This window comes from Sceloporus occidentalis, unplaced genomic scaffold (genome assembly GCF_023333645.1).
Source record: "Sceloporus occidentalis isolate IW3139 unplaced genomic scaffold, rSceOcc1.0.p SCAF_5, whole genome shotgun sequence".
Taxonomy (NCBI): Eukaryota; Metazoa; Chordata; class Lepidosauria; order Squamata; family Phrynosomatidae; genus Sceloporus; species Sceloporus occidentalis.
In genome coordinates, this window is record NW_028316985.1 from 162,890,118 (window position 1) to 162,915,951 (window position 25,834).

General features: G+C 38.3%; 1 protein-coding gene across 2 annotated transcripts in view; it reads left to right on the plus strand.

Moving 5' to 3' along the window:
* Nucleotides 1-25,834, plus strand: part of LOC149313071 (bifunctional 3'-phosphoadenosine 5'-phosphosulfate synthase 1) — a 68,849-nt gene that overhangs the window by 24,554 nt on the left and 18,461 nt on the right. For both annotated transcript variants that reach the window (XM_089526006.1, XM_089526008.1), the window contains exons 6-10: nt 9,960-10,073; nt 11,847-11,958; nt 13,002-13,207; nt 17,664-17,799; nt 22,242-22,510. In XM_089526006.1, coding sequence (XP_089382132.1) covers nt 9,960-10,073; nt 11,847-11,958; nt 13,002-13,207; nt 17,664-17,799; nt 22,242-22,510 — 837 coding nt within the window. The remainder of the gene's footprint in view (nt 1-9,959; nt 10,074-11,846; nt 11,959-13,001; nt 13,208-17,663; nt 17,800-22,241; nt 22,511-25,834) is intronic.

Sequence of the window (25,834 nt, forward strand, 5' to 3'; positions counted from 1 at the left end):
ACAAATAAATATTAAGGTAAGATGGGTGCGTAGAATATTGGAAGTGTTGGGTATATGATTGTTTCAGCTAGTGATCCCCTGAATGAAATTTGGAATTCCTGGCTCTAGCATGCAAAATATTGGCTCTGTCACTGATCTTCGCAGTCCACACATCTTGATTGGAAGTAGAGAGGCAGACAAGGATTCACTTGTGCAAAAAAATGTTTTGAACTTGCTCAGAAACTCTCAAACCATTTTCTGATTTGATTCAGTGAGTAATCTTTGTAGTGAACTACGGTACATATGAACAAAGAAGGTTAAATGTTGAAGAATCAGTAAAGTGTTCATTTTTGTGGTGTAGAAAGAAGAGAGGGATGCAGATGAATAACATATAAATTCAAAAATTTGGATGATGGGATTCTGTGCTTTAGGACAACATTCACAACCTGACAGTTCCTGGACACGTTAGGCTCCCACTATTCATAAGCAGCAATCATATTACAGACTTTGTAGTGCATATGTGTGTCAGGGGAGCAGGGGGGGGGAATACAATAATTCCTTCTAGCTATACAGACATTATAATTTAATTTTTCTTGTTCTTCCTCTATCCCTCCTTTCTGTCCTTCCTTCCTCAAATCATTAAGCCATGAACTCGTTCAGTCACCATAAATATGTTTTATATTAATCATAATCTTTAGTACCCATTTTCCCATTATCTCTTTTGATCCAAAGGAGGTTTATTACATAAATATAAGCATAAATGATTTCCAAGTATTCTTGAACATATCTTTTTCAATGTCTCTTCTTGGTGCTTTCTTTGTATGTTAATTTTTCTGAAAGAGGTATGGACCCTATCAGTCCCACAACAACTCAATAACTATAATATTATTGGATGCACTGAAAACATTTGTTTGCTTTGAACATATTTATGGGATACAACCTTTAAAAAATGAAGTTGGATGATAAGTTTGTTTCAATTATAAATAAATTATATAAAAATGCAAAACTGTAGGATATATAAGGGGAATAGGTTCTCAACAATTTATCCTATTTAGAGGAATGTGACAAGGCTGTGCATTGTTTTTAAAAAAATGTTACAATTCTGAAAGGAAAAAAACCCTCACAGTACCATTATCTGTACATCCCATGGTTTTGGCCCCACAACAATGAGTCATTTAATGTTAATTTTTCTAATTAAATAAATTCATTTATTAATGTTTATGGTAGTGAATAAATGTTATAGTTTCTAATAGTTACATTATTGGATTAATTTTCAAATTGAACATTCCGTTGATTCTCCTTCAGCTCTTAGCAGTGTTAGGTATCACTGACCATGGTATTTTGCTAAGTATTTTGATGAGATGGGGACTATACTTACACCCTGGTTTCCAAAAATATTAAACCTCCTGCTCACTCCTTTTGTACTTGAGTGGTGAAACCCTTTGCTTCATATTGCCTATTTTCATTTCCGTGCGGTTTTAACATCAGAGTGAAGTCATCTGGGGACATGGAGCTCTGTTTCTGTGTCACTGAATTGAATGAGGCTGTAAACATTCCAGTATTTCTGGAAGCTTGAAGTACAGAATTACCAGCAAGACAATTGATCAGATTGTCCAAGAGGTCAAATCATTGGTACAATGCTTCTAAACAGAGGCTGTGTACTGGGCTCTCTTCCCCCCTCATTTCTTATTACTATGTTTCTGACATAGACAGGTGATAATGTAGTCCCTGTGAAAATTTAAATTGTAATCTAAGGAGCAGGGGAGTTAACATATCTTAAACAGAAACCTCTTAAACATGTAGTTCTTAAAGGTGGTCTCCAATGTTCTTCATGTTTTCTGTAAAACTACTGTGTAAATTAAAAGACAGTAATGACCCTTGGATCAAAGACCTTTCCTCCTATGCTCTGATATACATAGCTATATGTGAAAACCTGATTGGAAAACTTTTATGGCAGCTTCTCTTAACAGGGATAAAACATACGAAAACCATCCACTATATTTTCTTAATTTCCTTTAACAGCTATACTCACAGCAATGTACAGCCTTCCCCATAAAATCCCAAACTCCACACACACACACACACACACACACACACACACACACACACATTCAAGAAAGCAGCAGAACATAACATGATCAATTTAAAACAAGCAGGGGCTAAATTTATATAACAAGCAACACTTCAAAGACCTACATTTTTCTTTCCAGTTAAATACACTCCAAACTCATGAAGATAACACAAAGACACAGAGTTTAAGAAGCCTGAGAGAATAATAAACTCTGCCTAAGGCCAAAAGAACATCAAACCAAACCCTAAATGTGGATTAGATGAATCTTGTTATTGTCAGCTGCTAGTTCTCTGGACACATTTAGCATGATGGAATGGATGATTGCCATCTTGAGCATTAATGATGGGTTGTTCAGGAAGCTCTTCAAAACCGTGTCCTGTGTAATACCTAGCTTAAAAGAACCAGGTCTGAATAGCAGTGACTTTTGACAAATATTTGCAATGTCAACCCAATGGCAGGTGCCACCAGACTGATTGAAAGGTTCTAGCTTTTGTTCCTATTCTTTCGAATTTTATACTGGGCTAAAATAAATTGACCTAGGGAGCTTGTATAAAAAGTCTCTGATCATACTGGAAGTTGATAGAAAAGATTCTGGGATAAACAAAATGTGTATAGATCTCCAAAATAGAACTGAAAAGAACAGGAACAAATTCTGGAACTTTCTGGACTTTTTGATCATTCTTGATGCACCCCAGTATTATGCTAGTGCAAGTACTAGTGGAAATGAATTGCTAGAGGTAGCACAAGGAAGGGTATAATTTAGTTGTTCAACCAGTTGTGAAAAGTGGATCATATCTGTATGCTGTCTCGTGTGCTAATATTTGCACAGTTAAACCCAACACAACTATGCTAGTTGACTTTGTTTGTTTTTTGGTTAGGTCTTCGAAAGGAGTGTGTAGAGGTCCTAATGGAAATGTATTCCATGCCTAGCCGTACTTTTCTGTGCATCCTTTCAATTTATTTGCTCTTAATAATTGTTTTTATTGTAGTCCAAATCCCTCAGAGTGCACTTTGATCGAGCAGCATTTTAAGCTCCCTCACCCATATTTGTGGTAATAAGTTAGGGAAATATGATGATCTACAAAAAGGCAATAGAGGAGTTTACTCCAACACACACACACACACACACACAAATATTTATCCTCTGAGTCACACAGGTTTTCTTTTCTTGTGAGAAAACAGAATCAGGTTATTTTGGCTGTTAGCCAACATGGTCCCTTGACTGTTTTAGGCATATATATCTCTGTTAGAATACGATTTTCTATTATTTACTAATAGCTACAGAAATAGTCCCAATTTGAACAGGTAAAATGTGAATAGCTGTCCAACATATCCTGGATTGAAAATACATTTGCTCAGGGCTTGTTCCAAATTAGTCCAATTTGCTCAATTAGCCCAGTTTGTAATACAGTACATATTCTGGCTCTTGTATAATACAAATGTATTCAATATTCCAATTAAATCTGTAGTTTACCATGTATTGTGTGATTTTCCTACGACTTTTTAATGATGCTCTTGACATAGGACCAGTGTTGGAACATTGGTTGTGTCTGGATAACTTAAATGTAGTTGCAGTTGCTCCCAAGTTGATATTACTGTATTCAGTTTTAATAGAGGCAATAAATATCATTTAGCTCTTAGCAATGAATACTGAAACAATTAATAGGGATTTAATAGCTCAGTGAAATGACGTAACAGAAGGCTTTTCAGCTATGTGAATTAGTAGACTTTACTAATGGCGGATGTAGTCTCAGGTTTCCTAAATTTACATTGTTGTTAAGTTGGCTTTTGACATTTAGATTCTATGAGTGAGAGACTTCCAACAGTCCTGATTATTAAAAGCCCTACGCAAGTCTTGTAAACTCAGGCTTCCTTCATTAAATCAATCCACCTGTAATATGGTTATCCTTTTTTCCTATTGCCTTCAGCTTTACCAAGTATTATCTTTTTCAGTGAATCATGCCATCTAAAAATATGGTAATTTCAGTTTAGTCAAGTTTTCATTAACTAATGATCAATATAGATTTGCATGTTGAAGAAATGAAAAGGATAGTGATTTCCCCCCTAAAGTACCTTTAATAATCTTTTAGAGAAAGCTCAACCCTCAAGTGGTCACTAGAGGGCATTCTAACATAGCCTTTTCAATATGCTGCACTGATGCATAAAAACCTGGGTTCTTGCCTCTGTTTTTAATCTCAAGTGATATTTAAAATTGCCTCTATATGTACCAGGAATGCTAGATTTACTAATGCTGTAAACTAATTTAAATGTTTTTCCTTTTCGTGAAATCATGGTTTAAAGCTCTGAGAGAAATTCTGTACTAAGCACCTAGTTTTAAAGTTCTGTTGAGAGTCTGAAATTTGCATTTAATGTGGTGCAGGTATGTACAAGGACTGTGGATTTGTTTACATATGTTTGAAGCAAATCAAATAGCAGACATTATAATAGTCCTATAACAAGACTAATTGTCATGCTTGCAGTATTTTTGACTGAAAACAAAACAGTATTGAAAAAAGAGAAAAAATGCTTCATAATACATACATAATACATTATAGCAGACAATTTTAATATCATACTGAAACACCTCATAAAATGACTTGTCCCTCCACCCTTGCTCTTACTTACAAAGCAGGCATAGTAGAAGGTGTTTTTAATACTCCACAGCTTTCATATCTTTAGACACAACTTGGGGGGGGGGGGATTTCAGTAATGGCTGTTACCTTCTTTATGAAACAAAATTCATAAAGGTAGACCCTGTCTCTATATTATGTATAGCTATTCTTGCTATAAAACGTGAACATTAGGATAAAATTTCATTCTTAATAAATAGCAGTGAGTCATTAACATGTGGTTGTAATTCTTAACAGAATTTTTATCCCCATGAAAAATTGACTTTATGCAAATGACATCTTTTAATTTAAAAAACTTGTCATTAAAATGTTTCATTTTCTGAAGTTTCTCAGAACTACATAGTTCTTCAAAATAACACTTTCCATTTAAGAGATGCTTATGACAAATAAACATTTATTTTCTAGTCTTCTGTTATTAGAGGTTAAAGAAAAAATTATTAAATTTAACTAGACTTTACACTAAAATGTTACAATAAAACAGTTGCACTTTGCCACGAATACAAATGTTATTTTGCTGTAAATTCAGTAAATATTTGTTCTCTTGGGTTATTTACTTATTTTATAACCATTTGAGAATCAAGATTCATTTTTATATTTTCATGCATGGAACATTTAGTGTATGTGCTAAAAAATATTGTATGGTTCTAAATCACTGTGTGGGACAAGCTATGGTTTGTGTTATTTATGTTTATATATATTTTTATCTTGCAGATGTTAAAAAAAACAACCCAATTTGAGGTGTTCTCAGGGGGTGCACCCAGATTAGCACTTTTGCTTGAGACTAACCTTAAATAGTAATTGCTTCTACAAGGTTAACATAATCGTGCAGTTAATATTGATTGCAGTCTTGCATAGACTTGCCTATATGTCCCATGATATGTCCCATTAAATTCACCAGTTGTGAATAGACATGCACAGGACTGCACTGTTAATCTCTACAACAGCCTTTCCCAATTTAGGTCTTCAAATAATGCTGGACTTTAGCTTTCATTATCATTGGCTATAATGACTACAGATTATGGGAGTGGCAGTCCAACAACACTCACAGTTTGAAAATGGTCGTCTGGAATCTTAGACTGTTGCATCTTTAGGATGCCATCTTGAGTACTTTTGTTTGTAGGGGACAGCTATGAAAACTGAGCCAAATATTGCAACCTCCTGGTTCCTCATCTTTCAAAGAAGCCTTCCGCACACCATTTTTAGTAACCCCAATTGCCTCCATCCAACAGCATACAAGCCTGCCAACCTTACCTGCTTGGAGAATTTCTGCTATGGAGGGTTCTTTGGATGTGATGGTTGTTGACCATTGCTGGGAGACTGATTTGAACAGTTACTGGTTGGGATGCTCTGACAGATGGGGCGTTTTTCATCTAGTCTTGGAGCTGAAGAGGCCACAGACATTGACATGTAACCAGCAGGACCAGTAGCTGCTTCCAGACTTTGCAACATGTGATGCTAAGTTGGATCCCTCCCTTGCGATCCCTGACTCCCCTCCCCACTTTTGGGAACTGATTGTTTTACAAGGCAAGGTTTTATTTTTATTTGTGTACTCTACTCACTGTATTCTTTATTTTTAAAATAGTATTCTAAATTATTTCAGTTCCGTGGACAGTTTAATACTATTATAATCTTAATGTTTGCTTTTAGCTATATATGTTTTACTTGTATTTGTTTTAGCATTTTAAGCAAGGTTTGTTCTCAGCTTTGGGGAAAGGTAGGGTATAAATAAAGTAATAGAACATTCCCTTCTCACAGCAGTAATGTGAAGAGAGTAAGGAATGCCTGTTGCTCATCACAGGGCAACAGCACAGTCACTGTGGTAAGCATGATGATATGGTATTACTTGGAGTGAGAGGCCATGAAATCAGTGAGACCTCTAAGTAAGTGTACTTAGGATCCAGCTGTCAGGCTGGTTTTGCCCAAATAAAATAACATTTGCTGTGTTGAGAACACAAAAAACTGAACAGATGTATGTCATTTATGGGCTGAAATCTCTATTTGCCAAGTAGCAGAGAGTTTTTGTGGTGTTAAAATGTTTTTGTGAGTGTTGTGCAGGCAATCACTTATTGCCTTCAGACCACCTTCATATGACAGCAACTGCTGTTTCCTTCGATTCTTTTCCATATTAATTACTCAAAACTGTATCCTATTTTAGCCAAATTGTGCTAATTAGGTTCGACTAGAGGATTCCCTGTATGTGTAGGTTAGGTATCTACTGACAGACCTTTAGCCCATTGCCTAAGATTTTCCAGCCTGTCTATTCCTTGCAAGAAAGGGAAGGATTGAGGAGCAGGTTTTGGTTTGTGCAGTATATTTTTTCCAGTTGAAAAATGAAAGCATTAGTGACAATATTTTTTAAGAACAGAGAGCTCTTTCTGGGTGGGAGAGAGAAGGAATAAAAAAGAAAAAGAAAAGAAAAGAAATGTAGGCTGTTCAGGAACCAAATTTCCAAACTGTTTCTAGTTACAAATAACTTTTGGACACGTCACTGGTGAGAAATTAACTTTGTGGTGACTCCATCACGTTCTTTTCCCACTTGAATGTTGTTCTGGTTGTCTGCGTACTTCTCTGTGCTGTTTGGCAAATGCCGTGTGACACTGGTTTGCTTCAAACTGTGTTTGCTAAAAAGACAGTGTAGTTGTAATGCCTTTTGCCATGCTTTTGTCTTTCTCAAATATGATATGAGTGCAACAAAAGAAAGAAAAGGAATCAGTGATGTGAGATTTAGAACAGGGGTGAGCAAAGTTTAGTCCTCTAGATGTTGCTGGATTTCAGCTCTTCCTCCCCATGCCTGTGTTGGATTGGACTGAAAAGAATTGCTCTGTAACAACATCTGCAGGGCTGTATTCTGTCTACTTCTTACTGAACAATGAGTTGCAGTCATTTGTGCTTCTACCGTGCCACTTTGAGTCCTCCAATGCAGACTGAGAGGAGAAAAGAAGAGTAAGATGCATAGCTGTGTATCAGGATGAACAATTGTGTGGGGCCCAGGAGCCAATCCCCCCAACCCACCAAATTCCCTGAAAATGATGATGAAATTGGAAAGATTGGGAGTGGGGTGGGGGGAGGAACTGGTGGGAACTTCAGGGACCACTGAAGTGCAGTCCAGAGAATGCAATTCACCTAACCTTGAGTATATGATACATATATGGATTGAAAGAATGAAAGTACTCATACATTTTTGCTGTTCCCTCCTGATTCAGAAGCAGCAACAGAGGAAGCACCTGCCTGCTGTCTTGAGAGGAAATATTAAAATATGCATAGGCTTAAGATATTGCCTTGTCCTTGGAGCAAGTTAGGTCAGCCTGCAGTCCTTGCCTTGTATTCCAGCTGTCTTTTGCTCTTAAAAAGTGATGCTTTAGAATGTGTGTGAGTGGCTGCTATGTATCCCCAAAAAGATTTCTACAAAAGCACTGCAGTGCTCTGGTAGATGTAATGGTACCCTTGGCTTTAGTTTTGTAGTGGTTAAGCACCAGTGTATCTTTGGGTACAAAGCAGGATATGAGCTCATGGTTTGAAGTGAGTATTTTGACTATGATTATCACTGATGGTAGCTCAGCAATGGGTCTGTCTTGGGCCTATAGAGAGAAAAAAGGTCTTGGTTCAGACAATTTTGCAAGGGGAGGAGACAAATGAATGGAATTCCTGGTCCCTATCCGCACAGCCATCTCATCCTCTTGCTTCTCTTTTCTTTTGCTGTGCAGTAAGCCACATGGTGCCCCATCCCCACAGCACTCTGTGGGTGAGTGATAGATAAGGTGGCTGCTGCTTACATGGCCATGTCTCTGTGCTGCATTCACCAGAAAAAGGAAGCCTAAGTTCACGTTATAGGCATTACAGAGGGGCTGTAGTGTTTGCCATGATACATAGAGAATGTAAGCAAGAGAAAGAAGGTAGGAGCAGCTAGTACCTTCTCTGCTTTTATATGGCTTGGTTCTGGACTATTTGAAGGGCTTTGTCTGCCCATAGCAGCTTCCCATAGCAGACCTTCTTAGAGGGCTTTTCTGAATCATACCGCCCTCAAAGTCATGTGCAGTGAGGTTGCCAGGAAGGACATTTTCAAAGGAGGTTGTGTTAGTGTTGCCAATCTGGTGACTTTCACACCAAAATGGGTACTTTTCAGAGCCTTTGGTGTGATTTTGGTGATTGGTTTTAATGGTAATTTTGAGAGTTGAAATAAGTATTTGGTGAGATGTGGGGGGGATTCGGTGAGTTTTGGGCCAAACATTTGGGGAATTACCCTCGAAGCTTGTTGGCAACACTGCTTGTGTAACTCACTGCTGAGGGAAAGCAGTTGGCCCTTTCTTTGTTGTCCTTCTTACAGCAGGCAAAGCTCTCTGTATTCAAAGCTGTGGGCTCTAAATGCTTTGGAGCTTGGCTTTTAGAAAATATGTTTTTAACTTAAGTGCTTAAATGTAATTGTTTTTATTGTATTTTAATGTTACAACTATCAGGGTTTTAAAAATCAGTTTCACCTTCTTACCTGTTTCTGTTTTAATATTGTTCTGAGCCATGTTGAATCCTGAAAGAAAGACAGGTGATAAGTCAAATTCATGCCATACCTGACCTGCCTCTGCAGGTGGAAGGGGACTCTGTTATCTAGGATGGGGCAGTCTTTCCTCTCTTGTTTCTTTTAAAGTATTGTCAAAGTTACATTTCCTTCTTTTTATTCAAAGTAAAAATAGCTGTGCTGAGCATGTTCTTAATCAGGTGATTCATTTATGTGTGCCCAGGTTTGGAGAAATTATGGTCTATTTCAAGTTACCACTTCTGTTTGTAAAGATAGACAACTGATTTCATTACTGATTCCATGGTTTCTTAATTCACATATTGTCTGCTTTTCCTTGTGTATGAAATTTGCACCCCCTTTTGAAATTCTTACCCCCTTTTCCTTTTTTTGTACATTGTCATGGAGAAATAGAACACCATGTACTTTACCAATTTCTTTGATTAAAAGAGCTCAGTTCAGCTGGGAAGACTTGAATTAGGCAATTAATTCTTCTGGAATTGATTGATCTGTTGCTGGATTTTTAAGCAGTATCAGTCCAAGGATAATAAAAGAGGTTTTTTTCCCCACTGCTATCAATCCAAAGATTATAAAGATGTTTCTTTGTACAGATAACTCAAATGGTGAAGCACTAGTACAGGTAGAATTTGGATCTGACTTATATTAGAAAAAGATTTTTAAATTCTAAAGAGACATTCTACTGATCTATATGTTAACACAAAAATCTTTCATCTTTTAACAATGTTTGTTTCTCCTCCCCCACTCTCTCCAGGATATTGTACCTGTGGATGCTTCTTATGAGGTTAAAGAGCTTTATGTGCCTGAAAACAAACTTAAATTGGCCAAAACAGATGCAGAGACTTTACCAGCTTTGGAAATAAATAAGGTAATGCAGACTTAAAAGTAACACCATAGAAAGGGACTGCTCTTCTTGCACACACACAAGCCTGCTTGTGTTGGCCATTTGCGGTGCATTTGAATGAACCCTTTCCCCTCATTTTCCATTAACCTCCAGAATACAAAAGCTTTTGCTCCATGACTGCCTCAGAGGCTTCTTTTGCTCATCTGAGGAGATCAGGTCAAATAGCTACAAATCAGTGATATCAGAAGCTTAGTCCTGTTTCTCTCATTCAATTTCAAAAGATCAGAAACAACTGTCTCTTTATTCTATTTTCTGGACTCAGGTTTATTATATTATTTGTTCCTCTTCCCCTTCTTCTAATCTATCTGGCACTTTTCTCTATTGCTTCTCCTCCCTTACAGTATGTTCATTGCACTTTGGTAGCTGATACTCTGTTTTTATTCTGTTTGTTTATGGCACACACTGCACTTTATGCATTTCCCTTTTCCCATTAGGTTAGCTTTTAGTTCATGCTATTCTACAGGTTTATGCCTTTTAGTTTACAGATTTATGCTTCTGCTTATCTTGATTAACTTTCCTTTCTATGATCCTGAATTTGAGTGTAGTTTTCTGCTATTCATTCAGTCATGTTAGTTTTTTATATCACTCAATGAATAGTTAGGTCTAGATACAGTGTATCACCGTATGAATATAGGTCTCTATTGAACCAGAACTTAGAAATGTTAATTTTTTGAGAACAAAACTCTCAGAACTCTCAGCCAATCTGGACAGTGGCTATGGTGGCTGGAGGATTCTGGGAGTTGTAGTCCAAAGATAATATTCCCATATTGCAATGAACATATGTGATTTGTTTTTTTTTTAAATGGTTCCCCTTGGTTAGATTTGCAGTCTTCCCTTCCCTTTAAAATGTGCCTTTAAAATATGTATTTTGTATAGTCCCTTATGTGACTGTATTTTTATAATGGTTCCTTCATTGCAGTAACATTGGTTTCTCATATCGGCCTTAATTGTGTTCAGAAAGGCAGTATAGAAATACTTAACTTTACCTGACCCATTGGCCTCCAGATGTTTAGGACTCTTTTAGCAGCCCCAGCTCTCATGGTGAAGTGGTAAGGAATCCTGGAAGTACCCTGAAACAAACTGAAAATTGAAATGAAAGATCCCAAAGTACTTACCAATTGTTTACTCAAAATAGCGAATACCACTGAAGAGTAATGTGGAATCCCCAAAGATACGATGTAGCTTGTCTGTATAAGTTGACTGTAAAGCTTAAGAATTGGGTTTATTCTGGGAAATAATTTGAATGTGGTTCATGATCTCCATGGTCTTAATACAGTCCATAGTTTATTCATACAAAGTGGGATGAAATGTTCATTCAGCATATTTTTATGGCCATAATATAGCCTGGCCTGGATGGGATTCAAGGGAGGTGAGATGCTGATATTGTTAAAGTAACAATTTCACATCATCTTGCCTAGTCACTTTACATGTGGGAGTATTAGTGGTATGAAATCAGAGCATCACCTTGCCCTCATTTGCTACTACTTTATGTCATTAAGTGCATCTTTCCTGCTAGGAAATGGTAGTATCTGTAGTATTAATTGATAGAGGATTTTTGATCTCTATGAAGTTCTACCATATAACATTACTTAGCCTTCTTGAAGTTGCCAGACGTTCTAGTAGATCTAGTTGTGCACTTGCCCCCACCCCCAATTTGGAGGAAATATTCATGAATTTTGGTTCTGACACTGGCAGAATTTAGAACTAGTCTAACACTAACAACCTTTTTGTTTGTAGGTGGATATGCAGTGGGTGCAAGTTCTGGCAGAGGGCTGGGCAACACCTCTTAATGGCTTTATGAGAGAAAGAGAATACTTGCAGTGCCTTCATTTTGACTGTCTCTTGGATGGTGAGATAAAGTAGAGTCTGCTATTACTGGGCATGCTGGGAGGCTATGGGTAATCATTTAATTAAACCTTAAACAACAATCCAACACCCAGTGAGGGACCATGGGTCTCTGTAGATTTTGGCTCTAGTATTTACTCTTGTTCCCGCATTTCAGCTTCATTTGTCACTTGCCTAACAGCTATGGAGTGTTCTGTCATAGCAGCTGCCGAACAGTGTCTTGGCTTCATCTTTCTCTCTTTTCTGGCCTGAAGGCAGACAGGAGAGAAAGGCTCAACTAGATGTCATTGCTGAAATAAAAGCTAATGGAAAAGGAACTTGGGGAAAAACCATAGGTCACACTAACCTTCACAAAGGACGCAGAAGTGTAAGGAAAGATTGCTGGCATGTCAGATGTGTGGATCACCATCTGCATCTGCAAAACATTTACTCTCTCAATATTTCAGTATTTGTTTCTTTATTAGAACCAAGAGCAGTTCTGTGAATGCCAGGTAATTGTTTCCGCAATCTGCATATATAAAATCAACTGAATTTTGGAGCAATTGGAGCTTTTAGTGATAAATGCATAACCTGACTTTATAATGGAATTAATATAGCAGGCCACATAGCTGCAGATGTGTCATGTGTTGTGTAGTGCTCCTAGTGTTAAATGTACATGGCTTACTTTGTATAGAAAAGGAGTGTTCCTATGAAAGATTCTTGATGCAACATGGTTAGTTTTTCAGCACAGGAAAACTGTCCCTTGCTCTCTCTTGTTGTCACCTGTGCTCTGTATCTTTACCTGGTGGGAGAACTGAAAATCTAGACAGGCTCCAAAAATGGCTGGGAGCATGTCTGTTTTAAAAAGACATCAGCAAAGGAACCTTCCCTCTGTTAGGTAAGGGTTTGTTCTTAAAACACCAGAGTTTAGAATATATTTTCCTTCAATTTGTGTGAATGAAATTTTCCTTCAGTTCACTGCGGCTTAGAACAGATTGTCCTTCACAATTTTCCCATTTTTATGATAACTATTATTGTTATATCTCCTGGTTATTATTTCCATTTTAGGGGGGATTATTAACCTATCAGTGCCTATAGTGCTGACAGCCACAAAGGAAGACAAAGAGAGACTAGATGGTTGCACAGCTTTTGCTCTGGTGTATGAAGGTCGCCGTGTGGCTATTCTACGCAATCCAGAGTTCTATGAGCACCGCAAAGAAGAACGTTGTGCCAGACAATGGGGAACAACATGCAAGGAACACCCTTACATAAAGGTGTGCCTCTCAGTACCAGATGTCAAAAAAAAAAAAAAAAAGGAAACTGCTGAATTTACTTTTCCTTCTTTCTTTCCTTTTGTAGATTTATTATTTTTAACACAATCTAATTTACAATCAAAACAATATACAATCAAAGATAAAGGAACTGGGGGTGCGGGAGAAGAAGAAGAAAGTAGAGAAAAAGAGAAAAGAGAGAGGGGGAAAAAGAGAGAGAGAAGACAGACGGCTAATACACAATAGGGTTCTGACCTTCCTCCCCAATCCTGACTGTAATGGAAAAAAGAGAAAAAATATTGTTCTCCCATTATAGATCCAACTAAATAATCTTACTAAAATTACATTGCCACAGATTATTACATTGTTAGATTTCTTATTGCTTGGAAAGTCCATAAATTGCCTCCAATCTTTCAAAAAGGCTTCAGTTGACTTATTCTTAAAACCCATGTTAATTTGGCAATTTGGGTTAACAACCTTAACAACCCATTCTTCCATTTTTGGTGCTTCAGTCTGTTGCCTGGTTTGAGCAAATAATATTCTTGCTGCTGTTGTTATATATCAAAGAAGTGAGCAATAGTTACTATCTAGTTCTTTATTCATAATGCCCAACAAAAACATTTATGGTAACATTACAAAATCAAGCTTTAAAAGAGGCCCTCTTTATCTTGACATCCCCAACATTGACTGGAAATATTCTGGCAATTTTCAACAGTTTATTTGGGATTAGCTACCATCTATACATAATGTCATACAGGTTTTGTTTTAAATACATTTTATATGTTTGGACCACATTTTCTGCATACATCCATATAGACATTATGCCCAAAATTTTGGGTCCAACATATCATGGACTCCTTTACAGGTTCACCTTATTTCTCTAGTTTCAGAAGCCATTTATACATTGTGAAGTTTAAGGCTTTCACGGCCAGCATCCATAGTTTTTTGTTTTTTTGGGGGGCTATGAGGCCGTGTTTATTCCTGAAATTTCACCAGCAGATGGCATCTTCAGAGAAGATTTATGCATTTTTAAAAATTATATGGTCATTGTCTTTAGACAACTCTGAGTAAAACTCATTTTTTCTAACCTCTGTGGCTGCATTTCTCTTGTCTTAATTAAATCTGTCTTTAAGTTGTATGCAGGCAAACCAGTTAAGATCTTTACTTTCCTTAAGAATAATCTCTTGATTTAAGCTTCCAGCTATCCTGTTCAAAATAAGAAAGCTCATCATAATGCAACCATCTATAATTTTTAACATATTCACTTCATTCTTGTGGGATTTCAGCATCTGATTGCCCTATAAAAACACAGCTAGAATACTGGACTAGATAGCCTTTGGCTCGATCTATTAGGGCAACTTTTAAAGCTGGTTATTTGATAATTGCCATCAAATTGTCTTCACTTAAGGTGACCTTTGTGAACGAGAAATCTCCAAGAGCCTCCCAGTCATCAGCTGCCCTGCTTAGGTTTTACTAAATCAGGGCTGTGGCTTTCTTCATTGAGTCAATCCAGCTGCAATATCATCTTCCTATTTTCCTACTCGCATTCACCTTTCTAAGAATGATCTTTTCTAATGAGTCATGTCATGTCATGATTTTTCCAAAGTATTGTAGCTTTGGTAATTTTGGCCTTTAGGGTGCATTCAGACTTGATTTGCTCTAGGACCCATTTATCTTTTTGGCAGCTCATCATATCTGTAGTACTGTTAACACATTTCAAAAGAGTTTATTCTCAGCTTTATTCAGCTTTCACAAGCATATCTAGGAGAAACGTTATGGTATGGATGATTCAAATGTTTGTATTTAATATCTTTACGTGTGGGAATCTTTACTAGTTACTTTCATATTTGATCTCTTACTAAGGCCCTTTCCCAGTATTAATGAGGTTCCATATAGAAATGCAATGGAATAATCTTTGTAAATTTTGGCTTAGATTACCACGTTTCTTTGAGGATTTTCTCCTTGCTTTCATTCAGCCGCTTGCTTGTGTATGCACACATTCTGTGGTTACTCAGAGTGTGGAAGTCTGATTGGGATGACTGTGTACGTATACATATGTGACAGAAACAGATTTAGGGTGAACTGTGTAGACTGCCAGTGAAGATCAGAGAGATGTTTGTCCTCTCCTGTGGTTTATAAATACAGCCTTGTGTGCAAGAGACATGGAGAAAGCACACCAAAATGAATTACTTAGCAGTGATGACAGGAAAACAGCTGGCCTCTCTGCCTCCGGGCTTGGCTCAGCCAGATCAGCATAATGGAGCCCAGCCTTCAGCTCATCTTTATTTTTGCAAACAATTTTAATGGTACATTCTTATGAGTTCTTCTCTGTTGCTGCGACTCTTATTCAGATTCTTAAAATATAGTAGAATCCCAGCTTTTGCTCTGATCTTATTCAGTTACCAGATGCAAGGTGGGCAAAACTGCATGTCCAGCTATTATTCTGAGAAGCAGCAGCAATTTCAGGGAACTACTTACCCATTTTGCCAGAATCTTTGCTATGATCTTTACTCTTTGCTCTGGGACTGGAGAGCAGCAAGGGACATGTTCTGGCCTCTTCACTAAGTCGGAGCAGCCTTCCTCAACCTGGTTCCTACTCCAGTTCAGGCTACTGCTTCTGCCATGCTGCTGGGGCTGTGTGCCCAAAACATCTGCAGGGTGCCAGTTTGGCAACAGTTAGATCAGAAAAGTAAAGTCTGCAAGATATATTGTAGTGTTCATGTCCAAAAAGGAACACCCACAGGGTGGAAACCATCTGAATATAAATATCTGTTCCTAGCAAGCCTCTTTGTTCTGGCATTGTCAAATTACTCTGCCTCTTCTTTGCGCTTCCTATCCCTTCTGTATATTATATTTTAAAATTTGTACATCTAAGGACAGGGTCTGTATCTTTTTTAAAAAAGTGACACAAAATACTTAAAGAACAGAAAATATTTGTCTCAATGGCCTAACCATGAAATGAAAAATAGAGGGAGTAATAATAGTAGGTATATATGGCAGCTACAGTATATCAGTAGGAGAATTGACATAAATAGACACATCTTGCCAGTCTTAAAAGAGCTGTAAACCTCCTGGTCACATTCTGGCCCAGTTAAAGTTCATACAGTATGTAGAAAGGAGCATATGACTTGGTCATACTTGATTCCTGCTAATCCATTAGGGAGGCATAAGTAAAACATAGATACATATATAGTTATTCCAGTAGCATTTGGGAATTTTTTTCTTTAAAAACAAGACTGGAAACATGCATCTTTAAAGAAGTAATTGACACAATTTTAGCACAACATTACTTAAAGCAGGATGTAAGCTTCCCCATCATTATTCTAAAAAAAAAAAAAAAAAAATTAAATCATTTTTCTTTTGTTTTTTAAAGAAAAATACTGCAGTGTATAGCAAAGGGGTTAACATCTCCAGATGTTACTTGACTGTTGCTCCTATTAGCTCATACAAGCCCATAGCCAATAGTGAGGAATATTGGAAATTTCAGTCCAACAGCATCTGGTGAACTACATGGTTCCTACTCTTGGTGCATTGCTGTTTCTTGCATTATATTCCATTTGTTACTTTATTATCTGGTTTGAAGATAAAACAAATTTTCTCAAGCAGTTTACAAAATAAAACATAAAATAGTTCTGTGTGAGATAGCAAGAAAGTTAATCGAAACAGAAGCATTAAAATACCATTTTGATAAAATAAGAACAGTAAATGAAAAATTAGACTATGAAATGTGAAATCTGGGTCAGTATAATTTAAAAGTGATTGAAACATCCAGGTCTTTAAGATTTTTTTCGCCGAGTAGTCAGGGAGGGAACAGGGTATGCTAACTGCAGAAGGGCATTCGGTAAGACTGGAGCAATCGCACAGGAGTCCTTTTTTGTGTATGCTGTTCTACCTGATTGACCCAACTATATTGGGCATATAAGCTTGCCCTCTGCAGCCAAGCTTAGAGCCCAATCAGGACCATACAGGTGTGGGGTACTCCTTCATTTAACTTGGTCTGATGGGTTAAAAGCCACTTTGAATCCCAGTCTTGCTGTGGGACTGGCCTGTCATTGTCACATTTTATTCTGGGTTATCTGGAAAACCCAAAGCAAAAGATAAGTTTTTTAAAATGCAGGACTAGGGGTGGAAACCTCAAATGAGGCCCAGGCATTGTGTAAACCTGATTCAGGGTTTTGGGGCAGTATGGTAGAAAGGACTATGTGGCCAGCCTGGAGAAAATTTGGAGTTTAAAGCTATTGTAGACAAGTCCTCAGTTTAGTTACCTTGGATTCCAAGATTTGCTCTCGAACATACTTGTCTCTCCTTTTTGCAGTCCCTGGTATCCTCAGAACTTTCTTCTAGCAGTAGTACCTTTTAGAAGGCAGGAAGCTTTTTAGACTTGATCTTTGCATATTGCTGACTTGTTCCACCTACTGCCATTGCTGTTGAAAGAATTTGCTTCTTTTACATTTATTAGATGATCATGGAACAAGGTGATTGGCTGGTGGGTGGTGATCTGCAAGTTCTTGATCGCATTTACTGGAATGATGGCCTTGATCAGTACCGATTCACGCCTGCTGAACTGAAACAGAAGTTCAAAGACATGAATGCAGGTGAGTTCGAGAACATAAAAGGGTGGTATGAAAGAGAGAAACCCCTCTCATGCTGTCTTGGAGCTCACTGTCATTGGCTTTTTCAGTGAAGAACAGATGATTGTTAGTGGAGCATGATTTTTGGTTTGAAGGAAACAAAGGGCCCAAACAGACAGCCCTTTTAAGCTGCCATCCAGGCGGCTTTGGAGCATGGTGCTTTGATGCCTCAAGTCATGAAGCTGCCCTGAAGCTGCTTCGAGGCACCCTGTGTTGTGACATTTATATGCTGCATGCTGCCGGAGCGGCTTGAAGTCACCATGGGGCCTGGTGGAGTAGGAGAAGCAACATTTTTCCTGGCCAAAAAAGGAGCAGATATATGCCTTTTTTATTTTTGGCTGGCTTCAAGGTGGATTGGGGCCATGGTGTGTGTTCACTGCAGCCTCAATCTGTCTTCAGAAGGTGTAGCTTCAAGCAGCCCCTTCCAGGTCATCTGTTTCCCCCTAAACCTTCTTTAGCTGTTTTCAAAGAGACTGTAAAAGTGATCTGGCAAATTAGCAAAGAGTTGTGGCACATTAAAAACAGATTTAGATTGGCATGTGCATTTGAGAATTACAGTCCACTTTTTAAGATGCATGGAATACAGGGCTTTATATATTTATGCACATTAAACATGGCAGGATGGAGATGAGAAAAAAAAAACCAGAGTTAAATGCAGAAAATGTTAACTGATTGTGGCCAATATCAGTAATGGTCATTTTTTGTATCCAGTTTCACAGTGGTCTCACACTGGATCACTAATATGGTATGCCATGAGATAGTGGAAGTTCATACTGAAATAAATCCTAGTTTTAAAGGTGCTACAGAGTTTTTGATTATTTTTTTTTATGACTGCAGTGCTAAAAAGCCATGTTTCTGAGGCTAAATGGGTGAAGATGGGAGTAGAAAGTTCAGACCTCACAAAGTTTTGGCTGCCGATTCTCATTGTTTAAAATAGGCAAACCTGGCTATTCTGAAGGGTGATCAGCAGCAGTAATATTTTTAAAACATTACTTAACAGATCTTTCCTGATTCACTGTGGCTGCATAGGACTGAGCTGCATATCCTTTAAAGGCAGTGAGATACATCTTGGTTATGATTAAAATATAATTTTCTTGTATTTTCTTTAAAACCCCCACAGACAAACCCTGTAGTTTTTGCAAGGCAACAAAACATGTGAACCTCACTGGGAATTTCTGGTGTGATGAAAACTATTTCAGATTCAGTTAGAATTAGTTTTGCTAGCTTTTCAGCAGACTAGAAAAGCCCACAGTATGTCGGTTTGTTTCCATTTTAATGTTTTGTGTTATAAAAATAAGTAACAGACCAAGGTAGTACTAATCTGGCACTTTACTTGCTTGTTCTGTGCTGTTGTGCCTGGAGGCGCTAAAGCATTCCTGTGCCTTACACTCTATGGTGTTAGTGTATGTCAGAGAGAGATGGTTGGAAATAGATGGGATAGGGGATGGAGGTATTTTCTTAGAACATGCTAAGCAGGCTGCAGTCTTAAATTAGCTGCAATGTTAGGAGGTGAAGTAGGTTCTGTTCTCAGTCACTGCAGGCAAGATTGAAGTATGCAATATGGCCCCTGTATCTTTTAGACCAGTACCCACTGTTTCACCTACCCATTTCTGGAAAAAATATGTTCTCTCCAGGCATATAGTTGTTCTGGTGCGATTCTGTGGTATGTTCTAATGAATGTTGACCATAGAGTTTTGCTAGAATATCTAGAAATTCTTACTGGGAATTTTAGGTCCTCCAGCATGACTTATGGTCAACTTCTGTCAGAAGTCATTCATTCCAGTAGACTTTGCTGTTATCCATGGTTTCACATTTCCATGCTAAGTCTGAGAATGTATTCCCTGTGGGTATGTGGGTTGTACTGTATTTTTTCTTTTTTGAATTAGTTTTGCCTTCTGTAACATAATGCAAAAGCAGAGGCAGAGAGGCAGAGTGACATTTTCAGGAGCAGATTTTGTTCAGATTCTCTTGAAAAGATTTGTAACAGTACTTCTGTTTTCCTTTTCACGCAAAAGTGCATACATGACTCTTCTCCTCCAAATTTGATCTTCACAACTTCCTTGTGAGTGTGAGGTAGATAAAGCTGAGAGGCAAAGTCTGGCTCAAGATCTCCAAGTGATTGTGTGGCTTAGAGGAAAGTAGTCTGGTTTTTGTAGTCTTAACAACTGTTGTTGTTAGGTGCCTTCAAGTCATTAATGATTTAAAGCCATCCGAATGTTGGGATTTGCCTGGCAGAATTTGTTCAAAGGATTTTGATTTGCCCAAGGTCACCCTGTAAATGTCCATGGCTGAGTAGGGATTCAAACCCTAGACTCCCAGTATTTTAGTGCAACATTCAAACCATTACACCATGCTGGCTTTCTACTATAACCACTGTATCTATCTAATTTATTCTCTAGAATGGGGATAGTAATCACATCATCCAAATGATCTTCAGCTGCAAATTCCAGTCATACTTCAGCGATGAAGTACGCTGGGAGATGAAGTGTAACAAGATCATAAAAACTATGATTCTCACTCCTGCGCAAAGAAGCTGATATTTACTTTTAAATTTTCTTTGGAAATATTGATTGTATTTAATTGATCAACTCATTCTTGTGACTAGGAGCTAACCATTGAATCAGTGAAAAGTCATAGAATCGTAGAGTTGGAAGAGACCACAAGGGCCATCCAGTTCAACCCCCTGCCATGCAGGAACTCTCAATCAAAGCATCCAGACCCTTCACCATTTTAGTTGCCCTCCTTTGCACACGCTCTAGTTTCTCAATGTCTTTTTTGAATTGTGGTGCCCAGAACTGGACACAATATTCCAGGTGAGGCCTGACCAAAGCAGAATATAGTGGCACTATTACTTCTCTTGATCTAGACACTATACTTTTATTGATGCAGCCTAAAATTGCATTGGCCTTGTTAGCTGCCACATCACACTGTTGACTCATGTTCAACTTGTAGTCTACTTGGACTCCTAGATCCCTTTCACATGTAGTCTCATTCAGCCAGGTGTCCCCCATTCTATATCTGTGAATTTCATTTTTCCGCCCTAAGTGCAGTACCTTACATTTCTTAGTGTTAAAGTTCATTTTGTTAGCTTTGGCCTAGCTTTCTAGTCTATTCATGTTGTTTTGAATTTTGATCCTGTCCTGTGGGGTATTAGCTATTCCTCCTAATTTGGTGTCATCTGCAAAATTGATGAGTATGCCCCTAATTCTGTTATCCAGGTCATTGATAAAGATGTTGAATAGCAAGCACTGGGCCCAGGACAGAGCCTTGTGGGACCCCACTGGTCTCTTCTCTCCAGGATGAAAAGGAGCCATTGCTGAGCACCCTTTGGCTTCAGCCAGTCAACCAATTACAAATCCATGTAACAGTTACCTTGTCTAACCCACATTTTACAAGCTTGTTTGCAAGAATGTCATGGGAAACCTTGTCAAAGTGTCATAGTCTTGACATTTGCAAATCTTGAATAGCCTGTGTGGAATTTCAAACAAAATAAGAACAGAGGTTCTGCAAATTGCTGTAGCAAAAATGAACAATAACTGGTAAACATCTATGGATACACTTTAAAAACACAGGCTTATATCTTTGTTGGATGTCTGTGGCTATATTGTATCATTAGTAGTCCATGTTTGGAAAGGGAGGGAACACAAAGGCCAATTACAAGGGTTGAGAACCTGGCTTTTGAACATGTTGCTGTACTTGCATTGTTTCTTTCCGTGTTGAAAAAGGGGAGTGCTGCTAAATTTCATAGTTTCTAAACCAGGCTTGAGAGCAGGGAGGTGGCCATTGCGCTACAGCAGTGGTCATTCAGTTTGTGAGTTTTGTGTTTAATGCATGCAGAAATTCATTTGACGAAAACATGTTCAGTGGACAAGCATCTTCATGCTCTTAGTGCTAGGATATTAGTTTTATTTATAGCTATTTGTAAATTTGGTGCTATTTTATAGTGTCTGACAAAGCTGTCACTGACAGTATTGAAAAGTCACATGGTCAGTGATGTGTGGCAAGCATTCCAGTGCAGATGTTACCAAATCTGGGTGCTATAGGTTTAGTATGATGTCTTTACAGAAGATAGCAGGTTATGGGTCAGGGAGACACTAGATATACCCAGTAGATGTATAGAGGTTCATTCCTCTATATTTTTCAGATATTTGGCATAGTGAAGCAAATAGTCTGACATATCTCTTTGCTATTATTATTATTATTATTATTATTAACCTTTATTTATAAATTTATAAATTATCTGAACTCTTCTACCTCACTTCCTACCTACTGCCAGCTGCATTGGATGTAAAATCTTTTTAGAAATCAAGGGCCAGGCAGATATTCTATACAGAATATTGCAGGCTGTTTGTCATTGATTCCTTAAGAATTTTAATGCATTTTGATATTTCTTTCTTCTTCCTTAGATGCTGTCTTTGCATTCCAGTTGCGCAACCCTGTGCACAATGGACATGCCCTGTTGATGCAGGATACGCACAAGCAGCTTCTGAGCCGTGGCTACAGGCGCCCAGTTCTTCTTTTGCACCCTCTAGGTGGTTGGACAAAAGATGATGATGTTCCTCTGATGTGGAGAATGAAACAACATGCAGCAGTGCTGGAGGAGGGAATATTGAATCCAGAAACAACTGTGGTGGCCATATTTCCCTCTCCTATGATGTATGCTGGACCAACAGAGGTAAGGCAAACTGTCATGTGATGCAGCATACTAATTTGTGTACTGTTGTTTTGTTCTTAGTTTGCCTGAAGTTCACTTACCATTATTGTCTTCTTCAGCTCTACTGCCTCTAGGGTTGTTCATGAGTATCCAAGGCTCTTCTGTCATAGGTTCTTCCTGGTGTTTGGTTTAGAGGCCTTAAAATTTCAGAAGCTTCTTCTTTACTATTTCAAGAGGTTTGTTTCTTCATATTTCCTCTTCTTTTATTTCAAGGAAGTTGTGAGCTCTCTTTAACTATTGAACTATGGCCCAAGATGAAGAGCTGGGAATCTTTCCCCCTCTTTCTTTATTCCTAGTCCTTCCCCACTTCTGATGTACATGGAATTGAGACAAACATGAACAAACAACTGGAAAGAAAACATGCTTTTGGCAGCCCTCTTCACTAAGCAAATGGCATCAAAGCATCACATGCAGTGCTGTAAAATGGCTCTTGTTCAGTATTTGATTTAGAACTTTTGCATTACTTAATGGTGGGATTTTGCTTTTAATCAACACTGCCTTTCTCTCTCCCTCCTTTCCTCTCCATCCTTGTGTGAATATGTATAGCTCTTAGAGCTTTTGAGGTCATTCCTACTTCCAGTCTTCCTTTTCCCTTGTTTGCTTAAGTCTAGTTGCCTTCAAGACATGTTCTTTTGGGCAGAGGAGGGAAATAGGAAAAATTTGAAATCAAATTGCTCTGAAGCCATAGACTGAGGTAAAAAGTAAACTGCCACTTCTTTGTATTATTCTATTAATCCGTCATGAACTTGTCTCTGAAAGTGCTTTACTTTATGGACTCATTATTGTAGGGATAAAGGCAGATTCATATTAAGAAAAATCTCACGGTGTTGTGACTACTGTTTGAGCTATTTTCTTAATGTGCATCCTACTGTAGTGAATACCAGTAAAATGTGCATTTGTAGCAACTTTCAGCCATGTCATTGTCACTAGCACATCCTTCCGAGGGTTAAAATGTTCAGTTGTCTGAGACCAGTGGTGCTTAGAGTGGGCTCAGGCCCAGGTGAACTGACAGGTAAGTACTTCTGGGTCAGGATAGTTACTTTGGGCCAAGCAGGAAAGGAGATCTTGGCTGTACATGAAGGTGAGGAATCTGAGGAAGGGACTCTTCTCACACTCCGTCCCTCACTGACTTTCTGCAGGTTGGGAAGAGACTCCAGAAACCTTCTATCCAGGTGGCCTCCTAATACAGCAAGGAAAGTTAGTAGGTGGACGCAGCACAGAGAAGAGTAAGGTGTCTGTCTGGTGCAGTAGGGAATTCATTTGAGATGTGGTGATGCAGAAGAATGTTCTGGATACCGTGAACAGCAAAAAAGAATAAATAAATGGGTCCTAGAACAGATCAAGCCTGAAATTTCCCTGGAGGCGGAGATAACTTAACTGAGGCTGCCATACTTCGGTCACATAATGAGATTACATGAATCATTAGAAAAAAAATTAATGTTAGGAAGGGTGGGGAGAAAAAGAAAGAAAGAAAGAAAGAAAGAAAGAACACATGCTAGATGGATGGACTCAAATTAAGGAGGTCATGGGTATGACTGCAAGAACTTAGAATAATAGTAGAGGATAGAGTCTTGAAGATGTCTCATCCACATGGTCACCATGGGTCAAGATCGACTCAAGGGTAGTTAACAGCAACAACAAAGGGAGAATGGGAAGGGTCTCAAGCACCTGGAACATGGCTTGGCCAGAAAATCTTCCTTATTTGTTCCCACAGGCAGGCTACTTTTCTTAGTGGATGTGGGAGCAAATCCTGAGGACTCTTACATCCATTGTTGCCCCCCCCCCCCCCCGACAATTTTGAGCCTCTGGTGGATTGGCAAAATTTTTACACAGAATATACAAAAGGCAAAGACTTCTTTTATTTAGATGCACTTTTGTATTGTAGGTGACAGAAGGGGCTTTTAGTGGGGTTATGCTTTTATCTTTTTTATTCTGTTTTGAATGTGTTTTAAATGGCTTTAACTTTTGAAAAATAGAACTGTTAGTTTAATATTTTTTTTTACTTTTGTACTAAGAGGTGTTTTATTTTTAGCTGTACCTTGGTTTGATTAGATGTAAGTCACCATGGGTATAAGGATAGAAAATCAACCAATTAATCAACCAACCAATCAATCAATCACTGTTCTCCCTTGTTGGCCCTGCCTGGGATGTGGGAGAGATAGGGAACCCAGGCACTAAGTTGAGGGCTGCTTTCTTTCTCTATTTAATTGTCTGTTCCCCTAATTTGTACTTCTGCTTCCTTCTGCTGAAAAAACCAAGTACATGAGGTGGAAGTAGTACAGTTACCCTGGCATCTGTAAGTGGGAGGTGGAAGAAGAAGAGGCAATGACATAGCACCCAACATGTGGTTGTCACTTGCACCAGCATTTTGTTTGCCACCTATTATTTATATTTATTTATTTGATATCTCACTTTTCTGCTGGCATAGGACCCAAGGTGGTTTCTGCTATAGCCACACATGAATTAAAAGGAATGCTGGAAGCATTGTGAGCCTCTTATGAATGTGCACCTGTCATGGTGTCTTGTGTTTCTGACTGAAGTTTTCTTACTTAGATCTGAAAGCATAGTTGAAAAAATGTTTTACATCTATTCAGAGACATAGCCATGCTAGTCTGGAATATCAATATGCAAATAGATCTTGTAGCATTTTTGAGACTAACTCTGTTGAGCAGTGGTTCTCAACCTTCCTAATGCCACGACCCTTTAATACAGTTCCTTGTGTTGTGGTGACCCCCAACCATACAATTGCGATGTCTCAGTTCCTGAGACCATCGGAAATATGTGTTTACCAATGGTCTTAGGTGACCCCTGTGAAAGGATTGTTCGACTCCCAAAGGGGTTGCGAGAACTGCTGCTGTAGAGGAAGTTGTAATATAAACTTTTATAGGTACATCTGAGGTCTACAAGTCTACAAAAGCTTATGATACAACTTCTTCTGCACAGTTAGTGTCAAAGGTGCTACAAGATCCCTCTCTAAAGTTATGTTTGATACATTAACTGTCTTTGCCTTGGCAGACTAAATTGGTATGGAAACCTGAGCGTCCCCTCTGCGTAGAGAAGCACAGCAGCTGAACAGGGCATGGAAAATGATACAGTTGCCTGTGATTAGAAGCTCTTGGATTGGCATAAAAACTTTAATAGATGATGACAGTCTTGTAACTACAAATGAATTTAAGCTTTTACCTTTTTGAAAAAAAACAACAAAAAAACCTTTCTACCTCAAATGACTGCTGGGAAAGTTTCCAAAAGCTCAAGAGTAAAAACTTCAATATTTCGATGAGGCAA